Source organism: Rhinatrema bivittatum, chromosome 3, assembly GCF_901001135.1.
Source record: "Rhinatrema bivittatum chromosome 3, aRhiBiv1.1, whole genome shotgun sequence".
Lineage (NCBI taxonomy): Eukaryota > Metazoa > Chordata > Amphibia > Gymnophiona > Rhinatrematidae > Rhinatrema > Rhinatrema bivittatum.
In genome coordinates, this window is record NC_042617.1 from 248,593,364 (window position 1) to 248,615,321 (window position 21,958).

General features: G+C 45.8%; 1 protein-coding gene across 1 annotated transcript in view; it reads right to left on the reverse strand.

The window, feature by feature from the left end:
• GPATCH11 (G-patch domain containing 11) overlaps window positions 1–21,958 on the reverse strand; it is a 1,168,394-nt gene that overhangs the window by 1,141,892 nt on the left and 4,544 nt on the right. Inside the window, exons 2-3 of the mRNA XM_029594426.1 lie at window positions 18,865–19,091; window positions 5,488–5,529 (exon numbers count right to left, since the gene is read on the reverse strand). Of these exons, the coding sequence (XP_029450286.1) occupies window positions 5,488–5,529; window positions 18,865–19,091 (269 nt within the window). The remainder of the gene's footprint in view (window positions 1–5,487; window positions 5,530–18,864; window positions 19,092–21,958) is intronic.

Genomic DNA, 21,958 nt, shown 5'->3' on the forward strand with positions numbered 1-21,958 from the left:
CTTGCCTGACCAACATCAATGCCTTGATGACCCATCACCACCTTAAAAACATGGCCAAGACATAACTTTTTTCCATCATTATGGATAACAATGCCATCCCTCTGCTCCCTCTGTTTATAAACTTGGGATCATGTTCAACGCTTTGCTCTCCTTTTCACACATCCAAAAATCTGCTAAACACAAGTGTTTTTTTCTTGTCACCAAAATCTCTCTCTTCCTTTCTGAACATGCAACAAAAAATGATCTACTCTCATCACCTCCCACTTAAGACTACTGCAACCTTTTCACCCCACTACGCAATCCATCTTCATTAGTCTTTCAAAATGCAACTGTACGACTTATCTCCTCCATTTTTATGACCATATAACTTTATTTTAAGTCACTATATTAGCTCCCTCATCTGCTTCCACATTCAGTTCAAACTTTACTCCTCATCCTCTACAAATACTTACTCTTCAGCTCCTCTCAACCTACATTTATCAAGCAAGCTGCTCTTCTGTGCCTTTCTCTTCTATCGCCAATGTCCAATTCCACACTTTCCATACCCAAAAATAGCTTCAACCATTTTGAGGTGGTTTTTAAATCTGAAGACCTGGTTATTCTTTGCCAATTTTGATAACATTTACTTTAAAAAACTTCCTGAACCTCTTATCTCATTTAGACTATAAGGGCTATGGAACAGGACTACCTTGTGCGTACATGTACAGGGCTGTGTAGCTCTATAGAAATGTTTTAGTAGATTTCATCATGATGTTGCTGCCAGTTTGATTCTGCTGTATGCTGTATTACATATTGCACTTAATGCACATAATAAGGTTCCAAGAAAACTATTCTGTAGGTCAACTGTAGAGAGAGAGCATCAACCAACAATTCCTGTGAGATTGCTATTGCATGCAGATTCACAATGCCACTCTCCTGTTACTTCTCTGCTTTACCCAAACAATTGGAGACACATCTTATTGTGAAGCCACAACAGTTGTGGCTAGAAAATTCCAAAAAGACTCTGCTAGAGTTCATGCAATATGACCCATAATTATCAGGGATGACACTGCTGAAAAGATAAGAAATAAGACAAAAAAAGAACTTTGGAGTTGTTGCCATCATCACAATCAAGCAGCAGAGCCATAGAGACCCAATTGCAAATATGGCCTTACCCATATTACTGCTACATTTAGTTTGACAGAGTTTGTTGGGGGAGGAGGAACAGTATGAGGTGGTCATGGCCTACATAAGCTGCATAGAGGAGGTGGGTTTCTGCTGAACCACATGGACAGAAGGAGACCGCTAACATTAGTAGGCAGAGAACAGGTGTGTCCTGTGTCAGCCCATGTGAATCAGCAGAAAGAGGAGACTAGGGATCTGCATTCGGAAGAAATGAAATAGGAAATGAGACGACATTTTCTATTTTGTTTCGGGTCATTTCAAAACAGAAAAATTTAAATGAAGAAATTGTTAGAATTTTGTTCCAGTTTGAAAACTATGTGGGGGGGGGGGGGACGACCACCAGAGCGGCGGCTATCAGCGGGTTTGATAGCCAATGCTCAATTTTGCCAGCGTCGGTTCTCGAACCCGCTGACAGCCACGGGCTTGGAAACCGGACGCTGGCAAAATTGAGCGTCCGGTTTTCGACCCGACAGCTGCGGGCTGACTTCAAATTTTTTTTTTTTTTTTTTTTAACTTTTGGAAAGTTTCGGGACCTCCGACTTAATATCGCCATGATATTAAGTCGGAGGGTGCACAGAAAAGCAGTTTTTACTGCTTTTCTGTGCACTTTCCCGGTGCCTGAAGAAATTAGCGCCTACCTTTGGGTAGGCGCTAATTTCTGAAATTTCTGAATCGTGCGGGAATACCTAATAGGGCCATCAACATGCATTTGCATGTTGCGGGCACTATTTGGTTTGGGGGATTGGACGCGCATTTTCGGCACCTTACTGAATAAGGGGTAAGGGAAAACGCGCGTCCAATGGTGGGTTAACAGTGCGCGTCGGAGCACACTGTACTGAATTGGCCCGTTCGTGACTGGAAGTGGAGGGAGTTAGCTTTTTTGTTAATGATATCTAGAACCTAATTAGTTTCATATAATAACAAATCCTATAGTTCAATAGGCATGGAAAAGGTACTCTCACTGAAGACAATATCTTCACGCAAAGGCTACTGAACACTTGGCTAACAATTTAATCATCACTGCCAAACATTTCTTTAACTAAACTTTAGAAATGGCTAACTTTTAAAAGGTTTTTATATTTCTACTAATGTCCTTTAAAATCTAATATTTTAGTCACTTTTGAAAATTACTTAATCAAAATTCTTGATGGTAATTTTGATAACCATAAACTTTACAAGACTCATCTTATTAAACTGGAAAGATATTCAATTCACAAAAATTTATTTTTAACAGATGGGGGAATTCACTGGCTGTTTTGGAAGCTATCTCCACTCTGACCTAGGTCATTGTTTCACCAAACTAATTTAATTTACAAGAATTTATAGTCTGCCTTTTCCTTCGGTCAGGGTGCAGAATATAATAAAACAAATTCAAACACAATGCTAAAACATGACATAAAAATAATAATAAAAACTGGGCTTCCTCAAGGAGATTAACATTACAGTACTGGTGTTTTCACATACTGTAGTAGACACTTCTTTACAACATTGCTGTTTATTTACCGTATTTTTCACTCCATAAGACGCACCTGACCATAAGACGCACCTAGGATTCAGAGGGGTAAAATTAAAAAAAAAAAAAATTGTGCTAAACCGGCTCTGCGTCTGGGCGTCTTATGGAGCAAATTAGGGGAGCGCATAGCTTTTTTTTTTCCTCCCCATTTTGTTTTCGGGTCTGGGGAGGGCCATTTCGGTCCACTCCCCAGATCAGAAAACTTTTCTTTCTCTGGGATCCCCTCCCCCCCCCCCAAAAAAACCCCATCCCAACCCTTTAAATTAACAACCCCCACCCTCCTGACCCCCCAAGACCTGCCAAACGTCCCTGGTGGTCCAGCGGGGGTCCAGGAGCGGTCCGGGAACGATCTCCAGGGCGTGGGACCGACCGCTGGATTGGTCGGTCTCAGTGACATAGTGAGGGCAAAGGGCCGTCGGCGCCATTTTGATTACTGGCAGCCGACGGCCCACGCCCTGGAGATCGTTCCCGGACCGCTCCTGGACCCCCGCTGGACCACCAGGGACGTTTGGCAGGTCTTGGGAGGGTCAGGAGGGTGGGGGGTTGCTAGATTTTTGTTTGTTTTTTTTTTATATTCGCTCCATAAGACGCACATACATTTTCCCCCCACTTTTGGGGGAAAAAAAGTGCGTCTTATGGAGCGAAAAATACGGTAAATACTTATTGCTTTGGCAAGTGATGATTAAATTGTAAGTCAAGTGCTCCTGATAACTTATCTGGGGAGGCACTGACTTCAATATCGCATGCCTTTACACTTCTATTGAATTCTAGGATTGTGATTATATTAAAACATTTAACAGTCTCCCATCTCATGGTGTCATGTGCTACGAGGATACGCTTTTTCACAGGTGCCTAATCGCCTGGCTATGGTTCTAGGGTGCAGCCCAACCATCTGAACTTCCTGTTCACCTGATTTACAGGAAGCAATTGGTCAACTGCTAGTAAGTCCTACTGAATTACTTGCAAGGATAATTTACTTTGCTTTACATATTCTCTCTGAGATCCCAAGTACAAATATCTATCGGGCTATTTTTAAAAGGCCTGCACGCGTAAACTTCTGGGGTTACGTGCGTAGCTGGGCCCTGTGTGCACCGCGCATATTTCTAAAGGGCCTAGCCAGACGTGTAACCCTCAATACACACCAAAGTGCTGGGCCCTTGGAAAGGGTCAGAGAGGGCCTTGGAAAGGGTCAGAGAGGTTCAGGAGAGAAGGCCCTTGGAAAGGGTCAGAGAGGGTCAGAGAGGTGGGGGGCTGTTCCGGCCCCCCGCCTCTCCCCGCCCCGTTTGGGCGGGGAGAGGTGGGGTAGGCCGGAACAGCGCCATTAGATGCTGTCCCGGGGAAGCATGTGCTGGCAGCTGGCTAGCACGCAGAAGATACTTCTGCTCTGGAGGAGCAGTAAGTAGAAAAGAAAATTGGGGATAGGTAGGAGTGGTTTAGGGGTTGGAGAGAAGAGAGAGGAAGGATAGGGTTAGGATTAGGGAAATTCCCTCCCAGTCTGCTCCTTTACTGGAGCGGACTGAGAGAGAACTGAGAAAAACGGAAATTATTTATTTATTTTTAGATTTTTTTTATACCGGTGTTCCTGTATGAAATACAAATCACATCGGTTTACATTGAAACAGAACATAAATTTTTGACTAGAGGCATTACATAGAACAGGGTAAACTAGATCAAAATTAACATTGTAATGTAAACATATTGGCTAACAAGTCTCATTGAGCAGTAAAAACAAAAACAAAAATATAAAAGCAAAACAGTAAATGTCACATGAGTCCTGCAGCAAGAGACTGGATACAGAGTCGAGTAGTAGTTTAGAACCTGGGGAATTCGATGGTGAGGAACTCTTGCTGGCTATAGTGAAAAAAAGTGCTTATGGTCCTGTAAAAGCTTGTTTAAAGAGCCAGGTTTTAAGTTTCTTTTTTAATGTAGAGTGGCAGATCTCTAGACGGATATCTGGCGGGAGCGCGTTCCATTGAATGGGGCCTGCAGTAGATATGGCACGTTTCTGAAGCGAGGATTTTGTTGAGGGTACATGGAGTGTGCCTTTATATGCTCCATTAAAAAACACCCTCCCCCCCCTCCCCGCATGTGGAAGAGGCCACCTGCCCGAACACGTGCTCACGGATATTAAAATCCATTGCGCATGGGAATCCTATTCTATAATTTGTGTGCGCCGACGCGCGCATGTAGAAAATAGCTGCAGCCATGTGCGCGCTTCGGGAACCACATGCACATGGATGCGCGTGCGTGTTTTGATTTTTTTTTTTAAATCTACCCCTAAATTTCTGTATAAACATATGCTATAATCTGATTAGTATTTTATTTTAATTACTACAAATATGCCAGTCTATTGGGTGACTTTCTAATCTCCAAGAATTATTTGGTTTCATTATTGCAGATTTTTGGCATTGTTACCATTCTTAAAGCTAATTCTTCTCATAAACTGGTATCAGTAATATAGACTTCCTCCAAAGATTGGCAGAGGAAGGGAATATGGCATGACAGTCTTCTGTTACATTTCAATGAGTGGAAACTCCTCATGAGCATCTTTTTGGGTCTATCTTGATATTTCAAATCAGTTCAGACCGATGCTCGTCTGGTTGTCAACACTGGTTCGGTTAAAAGTACCACAAACTACAAAGACTCCAGCTTCCTCAAGGTCCAGTACGGCCATTAGAACTCAGAACTCTGCCACAAATAACAGCACACGCAGTCTAGACTTGGCATGAACCTCACAAACTGCATTCTGTGGCACACTGTGCACCTCTTCACCACTGAAGCCATACAAAAGGAGTGCAAAGATTACCAACCTGTTTTAATGGTGAGTGGAATTGGTTCAACGATCCCATCTCCTAGCAAAAAAGACACAAAAATAATTTAAGAAATCAAATGTCTCCCGAAAGCATACGTGCATAGATCTGCCCCTGACTAAAGGGACAGTCTTGTGTTCACTGAAAATGTTTCTAACTCACAGGGACTGCTCCCCAAATAGTGTATAGCACTGCTTCATAATGCTATCTGTGCTATGCCAAATGAAAGGCAGAAAAAAAATATGAAGAAACACTAAACTGGGTATTTTAATCTTCTTTAGCCATCTGTTTTGTGTCCCCTGCAGCATTTCATTATAAGTTCTGAGTCTAGCCCAGACAGCAGAGACGAGGTAGAGAAGGGTAAAAGAAAATATGAAATGCAGATTGTCCTCTTTCAGTACTGACAGCAGTTTAAAATAGTCTGAATTTTTTCAGCTAGCAGCAACTGCCACTTAAGGTGATAAGTCAAACCTAACAAATACAGTGTTATTTCACCTAAAGTGTGAAAAGAACCAAATTCTAAATTTAAAAATCCTATTCTTAACTTGTGAGATCCAGATGTAAAGTGAAAGAACCCTAAACATTTTCTGTAAATTCAGGGGTTCAGAAGTCTGAAAATTGCTCCTCTTCAAATACAGCTCTATCTACTTACTGGGGATCCTGCTTGTGCCTGGCTATCCACAAGACTCCTTCTTGCTTGGGGCTGGATGGATTTTCAATAAAATATTAATATTCAAAACCAATTTTTTTTTGACTACTTACTACTCAGTTTAGTTCTTTACTTGCAAAAGTATTCTGCATTTATTCTCTCTCAGCACTCAGGCTTTGCTTAAGCAATAGTGTGTGCTATTGGCCAAGCTAATGTGCTGAATAGATTCATATAGTGCTTGCAGGACTGCCAAAGAATTAACTCCTGTTGGAAGTGCTCAGGCATGACTTTCAGCAAAGAGTCAAGACAAGTCAAAATAATGGCCAGTAGGTTCCTAATGCAGCAATGCTACTGTCCTCAAAATAGCAAGTTGCCTGTACCTCAGAGGTTTGTTTTTTTTTTATCTTCCAAATTCGTATTTCTTTCTCATTGAAAGCCATATACTTTTTAAACTGTTCTATATTTTTACTAAATGAGAGCTCGAGTCTTTAAGATCTCCGATGACAGCAGTAACAAATGCCACACACAGCTCAGACAGTACTGGAAGAGGAAGGATGCAGGCAGCTTCAATGGAGTGCAACCATGCATAGGATTTCCAGTCTTAATTGAGCCCTTGCCCATCAATACGCTCTTTTCCACAAGTCTGTCTCTTAAGTTATTAGGAAGGATACCATAACACATTTTCAGGCTGATGCAGTAACCTGCGTGCTAAAAAAAAAAATGTGTGCTGGTTTTCAGTGCACATTTTTAACTCCCAATTATTTTATTTTATTTTTACTCCTAATACAGTAAGCTAATATATCATGAGTTAAAAAACATAGGTAACCTTTAAAATGTGTTATCAGCACAGGCCAAATGCTCATCTTAACTCGGGAAGAGAGGAGGCATCCCTGACAGGCTAATGCCGCCTCCACTTAGACAGATAAATCAGAATTTATCCAGCTATCTGGCAGAAGGAAGCAGCTATCTAGTTACCATGGGTTGCCACTAAATATCAGCAAACCGTACCAGATAACCGAATAGGTAACAACTTATGCAACTATCCGGCAGCTGCTTCCTGCTGCCAGATAGATAAATCTGTATTTATCCAGCTAAATGCCACTTACCCAGAGAGTTTCTATTATTTTTTTCTTTTTAACTATTTTTTTTCATAGCACTGGAAAGTTAACTCCAGCTCTGACCAGGAGTTACGTTTCCAGCGCTAAAAGAGGCATGCTCTCCAGATGCAGTCTCTTTGCATCGGGGAGTACCGCTTAATCCCTCATTTGTAAGGGAGTTCCATGTAAGGGTGCTAAGCAGTACTCCCGTTTAGAAACACGCATTTTCTGCGTGCAAAACTCCTTGCTACGTCGGCAGTAAGTTTTGCGCGCAGAAAATGCATTGGCCTGTTTGAAAGGTCTGATTTTAGTTGAAGATATTTTTAAAGCTCTTCCAGTATACCATAAAACATTAACATAGAGAGTTAAATATATTACCGTAACAAAGACGCTGCTAGGCTGTGTTTATCCTCTCCTTTTTGTCCAGACCTCATGCTCAGATATCTTACCCTCCCAACCCCTGCTGACTGCATAAGTCAGTACTCGGTGAAAACTTCTGTGGATAACAAAAGGAAGTGGGTGCAGGGGCATTCGAGGTGCAACCTTAAGCTTAGCTGGATGGTGCTGACATTCACTGCTACAGATATGTTTGCTCGGGTAATTCTGGTCATGGTCGAGAGCAACTGTAAGGTCATGCAGATTCACTTAACTGGTAACTATAAACCTACTCATCTCACACCGATCTACTGCTTTGTCTTGAGGGGCGGATTCCTGATGACGACCGGTCCGGGGATTCGCTGCCCAGGCCGGCCCAGGAGATACCACGTGGTCTGCCGAGCGCGGCTCTGTCACAGCCGCGCTCGTGACTAGAGCGACCGGCCCACCAGGGGATGCCCGATCCCCCGATAGGGCAATCCGCCCCTATTTGTCTTAATTACTTAATTACTTGTCTTAATTACTTAATTACTTAATTACTTAAGCCTTTAACTGCCAAAACTGTACTCACAAGTCCTGATAATACCATTCATTAGTGAAAACCTTTATATACACATTTTTTTATACATTTAAAATGACGCAATCGCATCACTTCGCCTCTTTCGAATAATTATTTTTCAGGGGTAAATACATTGAGAGGGAATATAAAAATAGGGGGGGGGAATCCCCAGGTAGATATGAATGAATGCTCCCGGTGCCAGATTTCAGCTCTGGTTCGGACTCAGCCGGAAGCCTAAGGGAGGAAGAGGAAACTGCTTGGTCACAAAAATAATCCTGACATAACCCAGGCTTATAATTTCACACTACTGCAACAGCCCAATTTACAGAAAGACTTCCTGTCTGTCATTTACAGGATTTTTAAAATCCTGCACTTCTATTTTGCAGTGCAATGAATAAACTCCTCTCAACCAACTGCCTTTCCATCAAGTGTTTACCTTTAACTCCATATTCCAAACAAAATTAGTTCTTCCTACACTGAAAGGAGAAGTTGTATGGTTTTCTGGTATTTCCTTGTTAAGTTCCTCACAAAAAAAAAAAAAAAAGAAATTGGAAAAGTAGATTTACTAGAGAATATGACTGTCTGGAAAGGTCAAGAGGGTAACTGAGATATTATTTGACCAAGGTAGATCGGATAAAGGGGAAAAGTTGGATATCTGGTCAACTGTGCTCCAGTAAATGTCGGAGGGAGCAGCAGCAGTTCTGAATCAGAGGTGAGTGAAAGGTTGAGGATGGTGTCCTCCAAATTAAAAAAAAAAAAGGCAGCTGGCACTGGTCAGTTATCTGGATTTCAGTACAATAGCTACCAAAATGGCCAGCTGGACCAATGGGACAGTTTGTGGTGGGGTAACAGGTCAGTTACTGCAATACCATATTTTAAAGTGCTAGAGGGATTAATCAAATTGTTCATCTAGCTAACATGCTCCTGCCTCTAATTTTTGTACAGCACTGTTGCGAAAAGTGGAATGGCCCGATAGACCATTCCAATGTAGATTCCTTGTAGAATCTTTTTATTGTTATAAATTTAAAAAAAAGTGGATTAGGAAGGCACCAAATGTTAAACTGGAGAAATTACTTACCAGATAATTTCGTTTTCCTTAGTGTAGACAGATTTAAGGTTTTTATATACTGGTATTCGTCGAGACATCATATCAGTTTACATTTAACTTATAACAGGGAAATACAATAAACAATACAATAAAAAATACAATAGGTGGAACTTGGCAAGTATACAGAAGAGTCTAACAATCTTTAGGGAGATCAAGCATACATAAATGTTAGCAATTAAACAAGAGGATGCGGATAGGGGGTATGACCTGGCTAATAAAGTAAACATGGAGTTGTGAATAGTAAGGAATATAAAGTTAATACATAATTAGCTATATCTTTGCAGAAAACTGTACAAGAGCGGTGAGCGGCTAGAAGTTACTGGCAGGGTGGAGGGAGAGTGGGGGGCAGTCAATGGCAGAGGTGGAGGGGTGATCTATTTATTCAGGGATGGCTTGTTTGAATAGCCAGGTTTTCAGCTTTTTTTTGAATTGTTGAGTGCTTATTTCAAGTCAAATGTCTGATGGCATACTGTTCCAGTGAATGGGACCTGCTATAGAGAATGCTAGTACTTTAGTGGAGGTTAGTCGGTATGTCTTGTGTGGGGGGATGTGAAGAGTGCCTTTGTATACTGATCTAGTGGGGCGCTTGGAGTCATGTGGGCGGATTATGTTGTTGGTCCATTTAATGTTGCTGTTGTGGATGGATTTATGCATAATGGACTCAGGACCAATGGGTATTGTGCTCTTCTGCTAGCAGATGGGAGACGGAGTCAGATTTCAAAGCAGACGTCATCCTGGGTACATATACCCCTGCATTGACCTCACTTCCTCAGTATTCTCTTTGAAAAGCCAATGCGAATATATCTTTGCTTAAATAACTTGCTTAAACTTGATTAAAACTTGACTGGTTCAACTGATTTCCAACCTGAGACCGCCAGTGCACTCAACCGATTAACGCCACACCGGACAACTGTGAGTGTCTTGAACTAGGGGTAGGCCGTGGCTTACCTGTATTTGCTTAGTCTCGAGGTTTGCTAGCCAAGGTTCTCACTTTTCTGGGGCAGCCGTGGGCGGGATGCTGAGTCCATCTGTCTACACTAAGGAAAATAAAATTATCAGGTAAATACATTTCTCCATTTCCTAGCGTGCAGCCAGATGGACTCAGGACCAATGAGATGTACAAAAGCTACTCCCGGACTGGGCGGGAGGCTGCCCGTGGCCCACTTAGTACTGCCCTTGCAAAGGCTGTGTCATCCCGGGCCTGAACATCCAGGCAGTAGAACCTGGAAAAGGTGTGTAGGGAGGACCATGTTGCCGCCCGACAGATCTCGGCGAGCGACAGCAGCCTGGTTTCCGTCCAGGAGGTTGCCTGGGCCCTTGTAGAGTGAGCCTTAACCTGTAAGGATAAGGGTCTTCCTCCCTCTATGTAGGCTGCCTTGATTACTTCTTTGACCCAGCGGGCTATAGTCGCCCGCGAGGCCACTTCCCCTTTTTTCTTCCCGCTGTGAAGAACAAATAGGTGGTCCGTTTTGCGCACAGGTTCCGATCTTTCCAGGTATCGGACTAGGAGTCTGCAGTCGATTAGATGGCGAAGAAGGCTTGAGTCTTCTGAGTCCTTATGTTCAACTTGATATGGTAGCGAAATGGTTTGGTTCACATGAAACTGGGAAACCACTTTCGGTAAGAAGGAGGGGACAGTGCGCAGTTGTATGGTTCCAGGAGTGAACCTAAGGAACGGTTCCCGAAAGGATCGTGCCTGTAGTTTGGAGATGCGACGAGCTGAACATATTGCCACCAAGAATGCATTCTTCAATGTTAAGAGGCGTAGTGACAGACCGCGAGTTGGTCGGAAGGAAGCCCCAGCAAGGAAGTCTAATACCAGATTGAGATTCCATAGAGGTACCGGCCACTTTAGGGGTGGTGGTTTAACCCCTTTCAAGAAGCGGAACACATCTGGATGGGTTGATAGTCTGATACCGTCCACTTCGGCTCTGAAGCAGGTCAGCGCGGCAACTTGGACCTTGAGGGAGTTGAGTGACAACCCCTTCTTCATCCCGTCCGGTAGGACCTCCAAGATCATAGGGATTTTGGCTGTCTGCGGGAGAATGCCGCAGTCTTCACACCAGGCTACGACACTCTCCAGATTCGTATGTAAGACAGGGATGTGGAGAACTTGCGCACTTGGAGCAGAGTGTCAATCACGGCCTTTGAGTAACCGCACTTCTTCAGGCGAGTCCTCTCAAGGGCCAGACCGTAAGAGAGAATAGAGACGGATCTTCGTGGAGGATTGGTCCCTGCTGGAGAAGGTCCCTGTGTGGAGGTAGGCACAGAGGGTTCCCTGCAAGGAGTCTTCGCATGTCTGCATACCATGGTTGCCTTGGCCAGTCCGAGGCCACAAGTAGAACTAGCCCCCTGTGATGCTCTATCTTGCGGATGATCCTGCCCAATAGTGGCCATGGAGGGAAGGCGTACAGAAGGTCTTCCTCTGGCCAGGTCTGGATGAGGGCATCGATTCCTAGGGATTGTGGCTCTTGTCTGTGGCTGAAGAACCTGGGGACCTGGGCACTGAGACAGGTGGCCAGTAGATCCATGGCTGGGAAGCCCCAGCGATTTACTATCAGTTGGAAGGCTGTGGTCGACAGCATCCATTCCCCCGGGTCTAGGCTCTCTCTGCTGAGGTAGTCTGCTGAGACGTTGTCTTTTCCCACGATGTGGGAGGCCGAGATCCCTTGTAGGTTTATCTCCGCCCATGCCATGAGGGGGTCTATTTCCAGAGACACCTGCTGGCTCTTGGTTCCTCCCTGGCGGTTGAAGTAGGCAACCGTTGTTGCATTGTCAGACATTACACTGATTGACTCGCCACAGAGTCTGTGGCTGAATCGCAGGCACGCTAGTCTGACTGCTCGAACTTCCAGGCGGTTTATGTTCCATTCCGCCTCTTTCTTGTTCCATTGTCCCTGGGCCGTCAGACCCTGACAGTGGGTTCCCCACCCTCGCAGGCTTGCATCTGTGGTGAGCAAGATCCAGTTCGGTGAGGCTAGACTTACTCCTCTGCCTAGGTGGTCTTCCTGTAGCCACCATTTGTTGGTGTTTGAGGTAGCTGTGGGTGGATCCTTGGGCCGGTGGCAGATGACCACGCCTCTGGGGGAAGATCCCGAGAGGGACCACCGGTTAGGCTCAGAGTATGGAGACACACACACTAGTTCTTTTATTAAAGTCTATTGAACCACCAGAGGTAGCAGTAGTGAGCTGGAAGTGCCCGGCAGGGCTGTAGTCCCTCAGGTATTGGAACAGCGATCCTGGATAACAGACAATAGTCTCTAGAAGTAGTCCAGGTGTTGGAATAAGTTAGGCCCGTGAGAAGCGAGTACCTGGTTCCAGGGAAAGCTCTGAGAGAGAGATGGTAACTCTCTGATGTAGTAGGCAGCGATGACTTCCAGGCAGAACAAGTATTCAGCAACCAGTCCGGGAACATGGGCCCTCGAGGAGCGAGTACCGGTTCCTGACTGTGACCTGAAAAACAAAGAGAGCGCGAGGCCCCCGAGGAGCGGGTACCCCTGGTAAGTCCAAGGAGGCAGAGCAGCTTAGATAGAGTAACCCTTGCTAACTAGATTAGTTAGCGATTTCTGAGACCTTATATATCTGGTACGGATGACGTCATCTCAGGGGGATGCCCCTGAGGTTCACGCCACTGCTGGTACATCAGTTGGGGCTGGGCCGTGCCACGCGTGCACACTTAGGCTCTTGTGAATCATGGCGGACTGCAGCGTCGAGCCGCTCCGGGGACGCCGGGAGAAGTTGGCAGAAAGACGCCGCAGCAGCCAACCTTCCACTTAAGCAAGAGGGAGCCGCCAAGGAGGGCGGAGCGGAGACGTCGAGCAGCAACGGTCGCAACACCATTGGAGCTGGGTCCGAACCTCTGATGGTAGTTGGAGGTGAATTGAGTAGTCCTGGGACAGTGGGTTTCATCGTGACAGCAGGGAGCGCTGGAGTGGTCGCATATAGGCCCTTGCCCACAGAACGACCTCCAGGGTTGATGCCATGAGGCCGAGGACTTGAAGGTAGTCCCATACCTTGGGATGTACATTGGTCATCAATCGTCGCAATTGTTCCATCAGTTTCCTTCTCCTCGGAGGGGGGAGGAAGACTTTGTTCTGTTTTGTGTTGAACTGGGCCCCCAGGTACTCTAGCGACTGAGAGGGTTGTAGAATGCTCTTGCTTGTGTTCACAACTCACCCAAGCTCCTGCAGTAGGCTCTTGACTCTGCTGGTCACTTGCAGAGTCTCTTCCGAAGATTTTGCCCTGATCAGCCAGTCATCCAGGTAAGGATGTACCAGGATCCCTTCCTTCCTCAGTGCTGCCGCCTCGACCACCATAATTTTGGTGAAGGTCCTGGGGGCGGTTGATAGGCCAAAGGGAAGCACCCGGAACTGGTAATGGTGACCCAGTATCGCAAAGCATAGGAAGCGCTGGTGATCCTGATGGACTGGGATGTGAAGATAGACTTTGGAAAGGTCCAGGGAGGTTATGTTGTGGAGCGCTAGGAGAGTGGTCCGCTTACCAGGAGATGTGTTCTTGAGCCACGGCTTGACCCCAGAGGAACTCCAAAGAGGTGCCACGGTAGGCGAGGCATGCCCGAGCAAGGGTTGAACAGGAGCGAGGCTGGACTGAAGACTGGAGGTACTGACCCTCCTCCGGACCTGCATGCTTCTGAAGACCAACAATGCAATGGCGGTCTTATGAACAGTCCTCCGACTGTTCCAAGCCCTTTCGGACCTGCCGCAGGGTACGGCAAGAAGCGGCAGGCCGGATGGAGGCCAGGGCAGCGAAGACCGGAACATGGAGATTCAGACGAGACTCAGGAACAAGGTTCTGAGATGCACAGACGTAGACTCCAGGAACGAGGTACTTGGCTTTCAGAAGACTCAGGAACAAGGTACAAGGCTTGTATCATGAAGCGCCCTACTCAGCCCGCCCGTGGGGCTGGTCGTGGACCACGACATGGCTTGCCGCGAGGTACCAAGCTTACAGAAGACTCAGGAACGAGGAACCAGGGGTTCAGGAGAGCAAGACAGAATCACGGACTTCAGGATCAGGAGAAGCAACAACAGGGCTGGGTCACGGACATCAGGAACACACACATCTGGACTGGAACACGGATACTGGATCAGGAGACAGACCTTAGGGCTGGAACACTGACATCTGGAACAGCAGGTGAACATCGAGACTGGAACATAGCTTACAGGAACAGCAGGCGGACATCTGGACAAGACAAAGAGCTCCAACGAAGAACAGGAAACACAGGACCTTGAAGAAGTGCTGGAACAAGGATGACTCCTGGAGCGAAGGACAGCAGGATCCCAGGAGTGACCAACTCCTTGCGAAGGCAAAGCTGGAATGAACGCTGAGCCCTTTTGTAGGCTGAAGAGGACAACGCCCAGGGAGGGGTCAGCAGGGGGCCACACCTGGCTGGCCCTTGAAGAACAGGCGAGAGGCGCGCGCCCGCGCCTTAGGAAGTTGGAGAGAAGAGAGAGCTGGAAGCTGGTGGCATCCTCAGCCACGTGGAAGGCCCAAGAAGCAAGGCAGGCAGTGGAGCAGCCCTGCACCGAAGCTGGAGAGGTGGCAGGCTGCAGAAACGGCTCCCAGCCATGAAGACAGAAGCTGGAAGACTGAAGAAAAGATGGGCTGGCTGCAGAAGGCTGCAGGCACCGGCAGGGACGGCCTCCCTGCCGGGCAAGGACCTGAGCAGCAGCAGGCACTGGCAGGGACGGCCTCCCTGCTGGCTGAAGACCCCGGGAGCGGCAGAGTTTGTCGGGGAGAGGCAGGAGCAGCAACAAAGGACCTGGCCACATGGAGAAGTTCCCGACGGCCCGACCCTGCTGTGCAGGGCTGGAGGCAGCCGGGGAGGAGCCTGGCAACGGCGGCACTCCTGCCACGAAGGGAGTAGCATCAGCGGCCCGACTAGCCGCGAGAGGTAAGGAGCCTGCCCGCACTCCTCGCGGGCAGGACCGCAACAGGTTAGGAACTCTCCCGGTTGTACTGCCATTATAACGGAGCACAGGGTTTCCATGCGGAAGTGTAGCACCCGCAGATAGCGGTTGATGTTTTTGAGGTCCAAGATGGGCCGGAATGAATGACTCTTCCTTCTTGGGAATGATGAAATAGATGGAATAGCGCCCCGTATTTTGCTGTGGCATGGGCACCAGAGTTATTGCCTTCAGACTGTGTAGTCCTGTTAGCGTTGTTTCTACTGCCAGTCTCTTGGAGTGGGAGTGGCAGGGTGATATCATAAATATGTCTCGAGGGATGCTGCGGAATTCCAGAGAGTACCCTTCTCGAATGATGTTTAGGACCCATTTGTCCGACGTTATCTCGACCCATCTTTGGAAGAAGAGGGCAAGTCAACCCCCTATATTTTCTTCCTGTGCATGGGACGGCCTCTTCTCATTGTGGGGTAATGGCTGGAGCCTGCCCCTGATCCTGCTCCCCTCTTGGTCTGTCTGCTCCGAAGGGACTGGGATCTTCCAGATGGGCGAGGTGCCTGGACCTGCGTGTTCCTGTAGGGTCTAAAGCGCTGCCATCCTCTGCCCTTGGTTCTTCTGAGGGAGGGATGCAGAGATCTTTTATTCCTATCTTCAGGTAGTCGAGGTACTGGAGATTCGCTCCATTTGTTGGCTAACTTCTCCAATTCACTTCCGAATAAGAGAGATCCTTTAAAGGGCATTTTCGTGAGATTCGCTTTAGATGTCGCATCCGCAGACCAATTTCGTAGCCATAGTTGTCTTCTGGCTGCCACTACCAAGGCAACGCCCTTGGCTGAGGTGCGTACTAGATCTGAGCTTGCATCAGTGAGGAAAGATGCTGCAGATTCCATCACCTCCCTGGTATGAGATCTGGAGGTATCTGTCTCTCGAGAGAGGAGCGAACAGGAACGTGCCACCAGTGCATAGCAGGAGGCAATCTGAGGGTCATTGCTGTTGCGTCAAAGGCCTGCTTCAGGATGGATTCCAGTCATCTGTCCTGCGTGTCCTTCAGTGACGCTCCTCCCTCAATGGGAATTGTTGTTCGCTTTGAGACTGCGCAGACCATAACGTCCACTTTCGGGAAATGCAGGCGTTCCTTGGCCGCAGGTTCCAGAGGGTATAGGGCTTCCAATGCTCGCTCCCCTTTGAAGATGGCCTCCGGGGCATTCCATTCCAGGTCAATCAGTTACTGGATGGCCTCTATCATCAGAAAATAGCATGAGGCCTTACGAAGGGACACCAAGATGGGGTTCTTCTTTGGTTCCGCCATAGGGTCCGTGCCCAGAATACCCAGCGTCTTTAGGGTCTGGGAAACAAGGACTGGTAATTCGTCCTTGTGGAAGAAGCGGAGCATGGTTCGGAATAGTTCCATCCCTAGAGGGATTTCTCCTTCCTCCAGGGAGTCACTCTCATCATCTGAGGTGTCTGGGTCCCTGTTAGGGAAGTTCTCAGTTGGGCGAAGCATGTCTCGAGGCATCCGAGCCGGACCGGGAGAATCTAGAACTCCTAGTAAGGGTTAAGCCTGGTACACAGCTGGGGCTGGTTGCGCCTGAACGAAGGTTTGCAGCCCTTTGAAAAATTCCACCCAGGAGAAGGTCCCAGGGTCCATGTTAATCCCAGGGAAGGGTGGAGTAGGGGCCCCCAGAGGTGCTCTCCTGTGGGTAGGCCATGTCGGAGATACATAGGTCCGGAGAGCAATCATCGGTAGTTCCGGACCCCTCTCTCGACAGTAGGAGTCCCAGCTTTAGTTCCCTCTGGGCTTCTTCGCAGTGCTGGCACAGGCAGGACTTCAATTCATTCTGCACGGCTCTTATGTGGCAGGCTGTGCAAAGGAAGTGTCCCTTGGCCTTCTTGGGCGGCGGATGCCATTGTTTTCACGAGTTTGTGTGCGTGGCTGCCCTCAAAAACGTGTTTGTGCGTATGGTTATGTGCCCGGGTACGCTTAGTTGTGCGAGCCGGATGCGCTCATTTGTCCGCACAAGGTGCACACATCTCAGTTGTGCATGCCGCTATGCAAGAGTCTATATTGGGCGCTCGCAAGTTAGGCGCATCGGCCACCCAGCCTGCCCCGCGTGTACCGCCGGTCGAGGAGGGAATATGGCGCCAACGTCCCCGATCACAAGATGGCGCCCCCGAGGATCTCCACATGTGTGGACCCTTGCACCGGATCGGGGCCTAGCCCAAACAGGGCTGCTCAATCCGATTGGTGCCCCTTTAAACCTCGCTGGAAGAAAATTTTGGTAGGGCGATCTGAGCTCTGGAGACCTGAATTTAAAGATTTTTTTTTTTTTTTAACTTACCTAGTCTCGATGCTTACTGGTCACATGCCGGACAGTCTCCATCTCCGCTGCGCTCGATTCTGCACCTGCTGCCTTTCAGCAATCCTGGGGGCTAAGTCCACATCGGGAACTGGCTACCGGACCAAGGCTCACCTCTGAGGGATCTCGGAAATCACCTCAGGAATTCTCAACTGGGGGAGGGACCCTTAGGTTTCACCGCAGGAGAGCGGGGCTCGATCTTCTTAAAGGTAAATTTCTCTCTTCTCTGCTGCAATTGTTAACACTATTCTAGTATGTGGTATAGTGTCTGCATCTGCTAGGAAACAGAGAGATACTGAGGAAGTGAGGTCAGTGTAGGGGTATATGTACCCAGGATGACGTCAGCTTTGAAATCTGACTCTATCTCCCATCTGCTAGCAGAAGAGCACAATACCCATTGGTCCTGAGTCCATCTGGCTACACGCTAGGAAACTGTGTTTTATGCTAAAACTAGTTTAAGGGCCTGTCATAAGTGATGGGGAAACTAAGACATGCACATGCATAATATCACTTCCCTGACTTCCCTCCCACCATCAGGAACGCCTCTTTTCTATGCCGTGGATAGAAAGTGCACAGACTTTTTGCAGCCAGTAAAAGTTATGCTGCCTTCATACATTTACCCACACAGAGGCCCAACCAACCTCTGATTTGCATTTTATGCAGGTACACATGTGCTCACCCATGAGAAACGTAAAAAACTACCATTTACATTATATTTCATTTTTGATTAAGGTCACTAAGGGCCAATTTATGGTGGGCTATTGAGAGCAGGCCCCAAGGAAATGAAATCAAATCATTAAATCTCCTGACCACCACAAAAACATCTCAAATTAAATATGAGAATACATACTGTAGGCAATGTATCTTGCTGTGTAAGAATGATACTGCCTGCACATTTGACTTGTCAGAACTGTGCACGGTGAAACTTGTGTGGTTGGACACCACCATCAGTGTATATTAACTTGTCCATAGGGACCTTCCTTTTCAGTTTTTATTTTTCCTAGGAATTTATCCATATTTGTTGCAATAAGAACATAAAAAAGATATTTCCCTGGAAAAATAACGAGTCATCTTTTCCCCCACTGATTTCTCCCATTTTTGTTCTTGTAATTAACACTGATATATTTCTGGGAAAAAAATAAAAATGAAGTCCCTACCTATTAAAAAGCAATTGAATATTATCCTTGCACCAAATACCATATTACAAAAAAAATATGGCAATCAACAGGAATTTCTACATTTACACTGCAGTCACATGAAATGGGAAAAAAAAAAAAAGACACCTGAGACAAGGTAATAAAAACTTACTGTTCTTGCCAAGAGCTTGACCTGTTTTATATCCCATCTTCTGAAGCAAAGCAAAGCCTTTATTTTCATTTCCTAAAGCACTTTTCAACACAGTGTCTCGCCTTTCTTCCTCCATCTCTTTGAAACTCTTCTGCTTGCTTTTCTGGTTCGCTTCCTTGTGTTTCTCTTCCTTCTGATAAGCTTCTTTAACTCGTCTTGCCAGAGGCAATCCAGGCCGAACATCCTGCCTAGGCCCAAACTTTGTTTGTTACTAAAGTATAACCAGTACAGTGAATATACAAATTTGGTTATGTCTGACCTTGGGAATGTCTCATGCCTTGCTCAAAGTGATAAAGGACCCAATTTTCTACACTTTTTTCCTCCATTCACACAAAAGGGGAGAAAAGCCATAGTAAATTAGGCCCATAATGAATGATGCCTCTCAATCTGCTGGAGTCAGAGATATACTGAGGGTTCACAGGTGGCACACCAGTATATCTAGGGGGTGCTTTTCAGCTTTTCTCTGACTCCATCTGTTGGAGGGGAGGCATAACCCAGCAGTCTGGATTGATCCTGGTTCGTACAGGGAACTGTAGATTTGTAGCTCTGGGGTTTGAGCACTTTACTGCTAAGTTCACTTAAGAAAGACTACCGGCATGAACCAAAAACAGTGGATACAGAAAATCTATATGTTCTCCCTTGAACATTTTTCACATTTTGTCGTCATACTTAAATGCATTTAAATGAGGATTTTTTTCCCCCACTTAACACACCATCTGCCACACCTTTCAGAGCAAAAAATATTTTATTGGATGACAACTCATCCAAAAAAGAAAACTGAAATCCAATTGCATAAGTCCACCTCCTAACTCAATACTCGATGGAAGCATCTTTGGCAGTAATTACAGTGGAGAGTCTATTGGGATAGGTCTCCACCAACTTCACACACCTACATTTCTCAAATTTAAACCATTCGTCTTTACAAAACTGTTCAAGCTCTGTCAAGTTCCTTGAACAGCAATCTAAAAATCATGCCATAGATTTTCAGTTTGGAGAGAGATCAGGGCTCTGACTGGGCCACTTCAGGACATCCTCCCTTTTATTCCTTAGCCACTCCCATACAGCCTAGGCTGGGTGCTTCAAGTTGTCATGCTGAAAAGTGAAAATTTGTCTCTGTATCAGCTTTCTTGCAGAGGGCAGCAGCTTTTCCTCAAGGACTGTTCTGTATTTTTCTCCATTTTTTGTCCTGTCCATCTTAAGAACATAAGAACATGCCATACTGGGTCAGACCAAGGGTCCATCAAGCCCAGCATCCTGTTTCCAACAGTGGCCAAGCCAGGTCATAAGAACCTGGCAAGTACCCAAACACTAAGTCTATTCCATGTTACCGTTGCTAGTAATAGCAGTGGCTATTTTCTAAGTCAACTTAATAGCAGGTAATGGACTTCTCCTCCAAGAACTTATCCAATCCTTTTTTTAAACACAGCTATACTAACTGCACTAACCACATCCTCTGGCAACAAATTCCAGAGTTTAATTGTGCATTGAGTAAAAAACAACTTTCTCCGATTAGTTTTAAATGTGCCACATGCTAACTTCATGGAGTGCCCCCTAGTCTTTCTACTATCCGAAAGAGTAAATAACTGATTTACATCTACCCGTTCTAGACCTCTCATGATTTTAAACACCTCTATCATATCCCCCCTCAGACGTCTCTTCTCCAAGCTGAAAAGTCCTAACCTCTTTAGTCTTTCCTCATAGGGGAGCTGTTCCATTCCCCTTATCATTTTGGTAGCCCTCCTCTGTACCTTCTCCATTGCAATTATATCTTTTTTGAGATGCGGCGACCAGAATTGTACACAGTATTCAAGGTACGGTCTCACCATGGAGCGATACAGAGGCATTATGACATTTTCCGTTTTATTAACCATTCCCTTCCTAATAATTCCCAACATTCTGTTTGCTTTTTTGACTGCCACAGAACACTGAACTGACGATTTCAATGTGTTATCCACTATGATGCCTACATCTCTTTCTTGGGTTGTGCCCTAGTTCCTGCCAACAAGAAAAGCATCCTCATACTATGCTGCTGCACTGCCATACTTCACAGTATGGTTGGTGTTCTCTGGGAGATGTGCTGGTTTGGGTTTGCACCAAACACAATGCTTTACATTCAGGCCAAAAAATGTCATTTTAATTGTGTCAGACCAGAAAACTTTTTACCACATGGCTACAGTATCCTTGTATTTTCCTTTGCATGGTGGGTTTTGAGTAATGGTTTCCTTTTTGCCATCCTGCCTTACAGGCCAGATTTGTGGAGTACTTGGGATGTTATTGTCACATGTGCAGTTTAACCAGTTTTGGCCACTGACGCCTGTAGCTCTTTCACAGGATCTAGGAAAGTCTTGGTGGTGCCATACACCTTTCACTTCTTAATAATCATCTTGACCATGCTCTGAGGGATATGGTTTTCCACAACTTTGTCCCAGAGTTCTTTGGACAGCTTATTGGTACTCCTTGTTGGGTCTTTATTGTGAAATGCACTACTCAACAGAGACTCAACAGGAATTAATGAATTTATCCTGTCATCAAGTAACTCAGCCCAATTTAACAAAGTGAAGCCAATTCACTTGGTGTGTGCTTTTAAAGAGAATTGGTTACAATACAACTCTAAGTATTTAAGATTGCTACAAAAGTACAACCAAGTTATTGTGTCTACTTCATTTTTTTAAGGAATTTTGGAATATATTTTTCACTTGGCAGTTGTGGGGTAAGAGCTGTGGATACAAGACCAAATAACGGTTTAAAATATTTTACTTCCAGGTTATAAGGCAACAAAAACTGAATATTTTGGGAGGGATTATAGACTTTCTGCAGCCACTGTATGCAAACAAGGATAATAACCAAGATATTGCTTTTTTTCTGGTTGCTTTCTTGCAACCAGTTTTGAAGAGCATAGTAGGTAACTAAGTATTCCTGTCATTTTGAAAGATTAAAGGGATTTTAAAATTCTATTTCCATGATATTTGTTTACAATGTACTAATAACTGTTTGTACTATTTCATAGTAATATAATAACAGCAGAAAAAGACAGAATGGTCCATCCAGTCTGCCC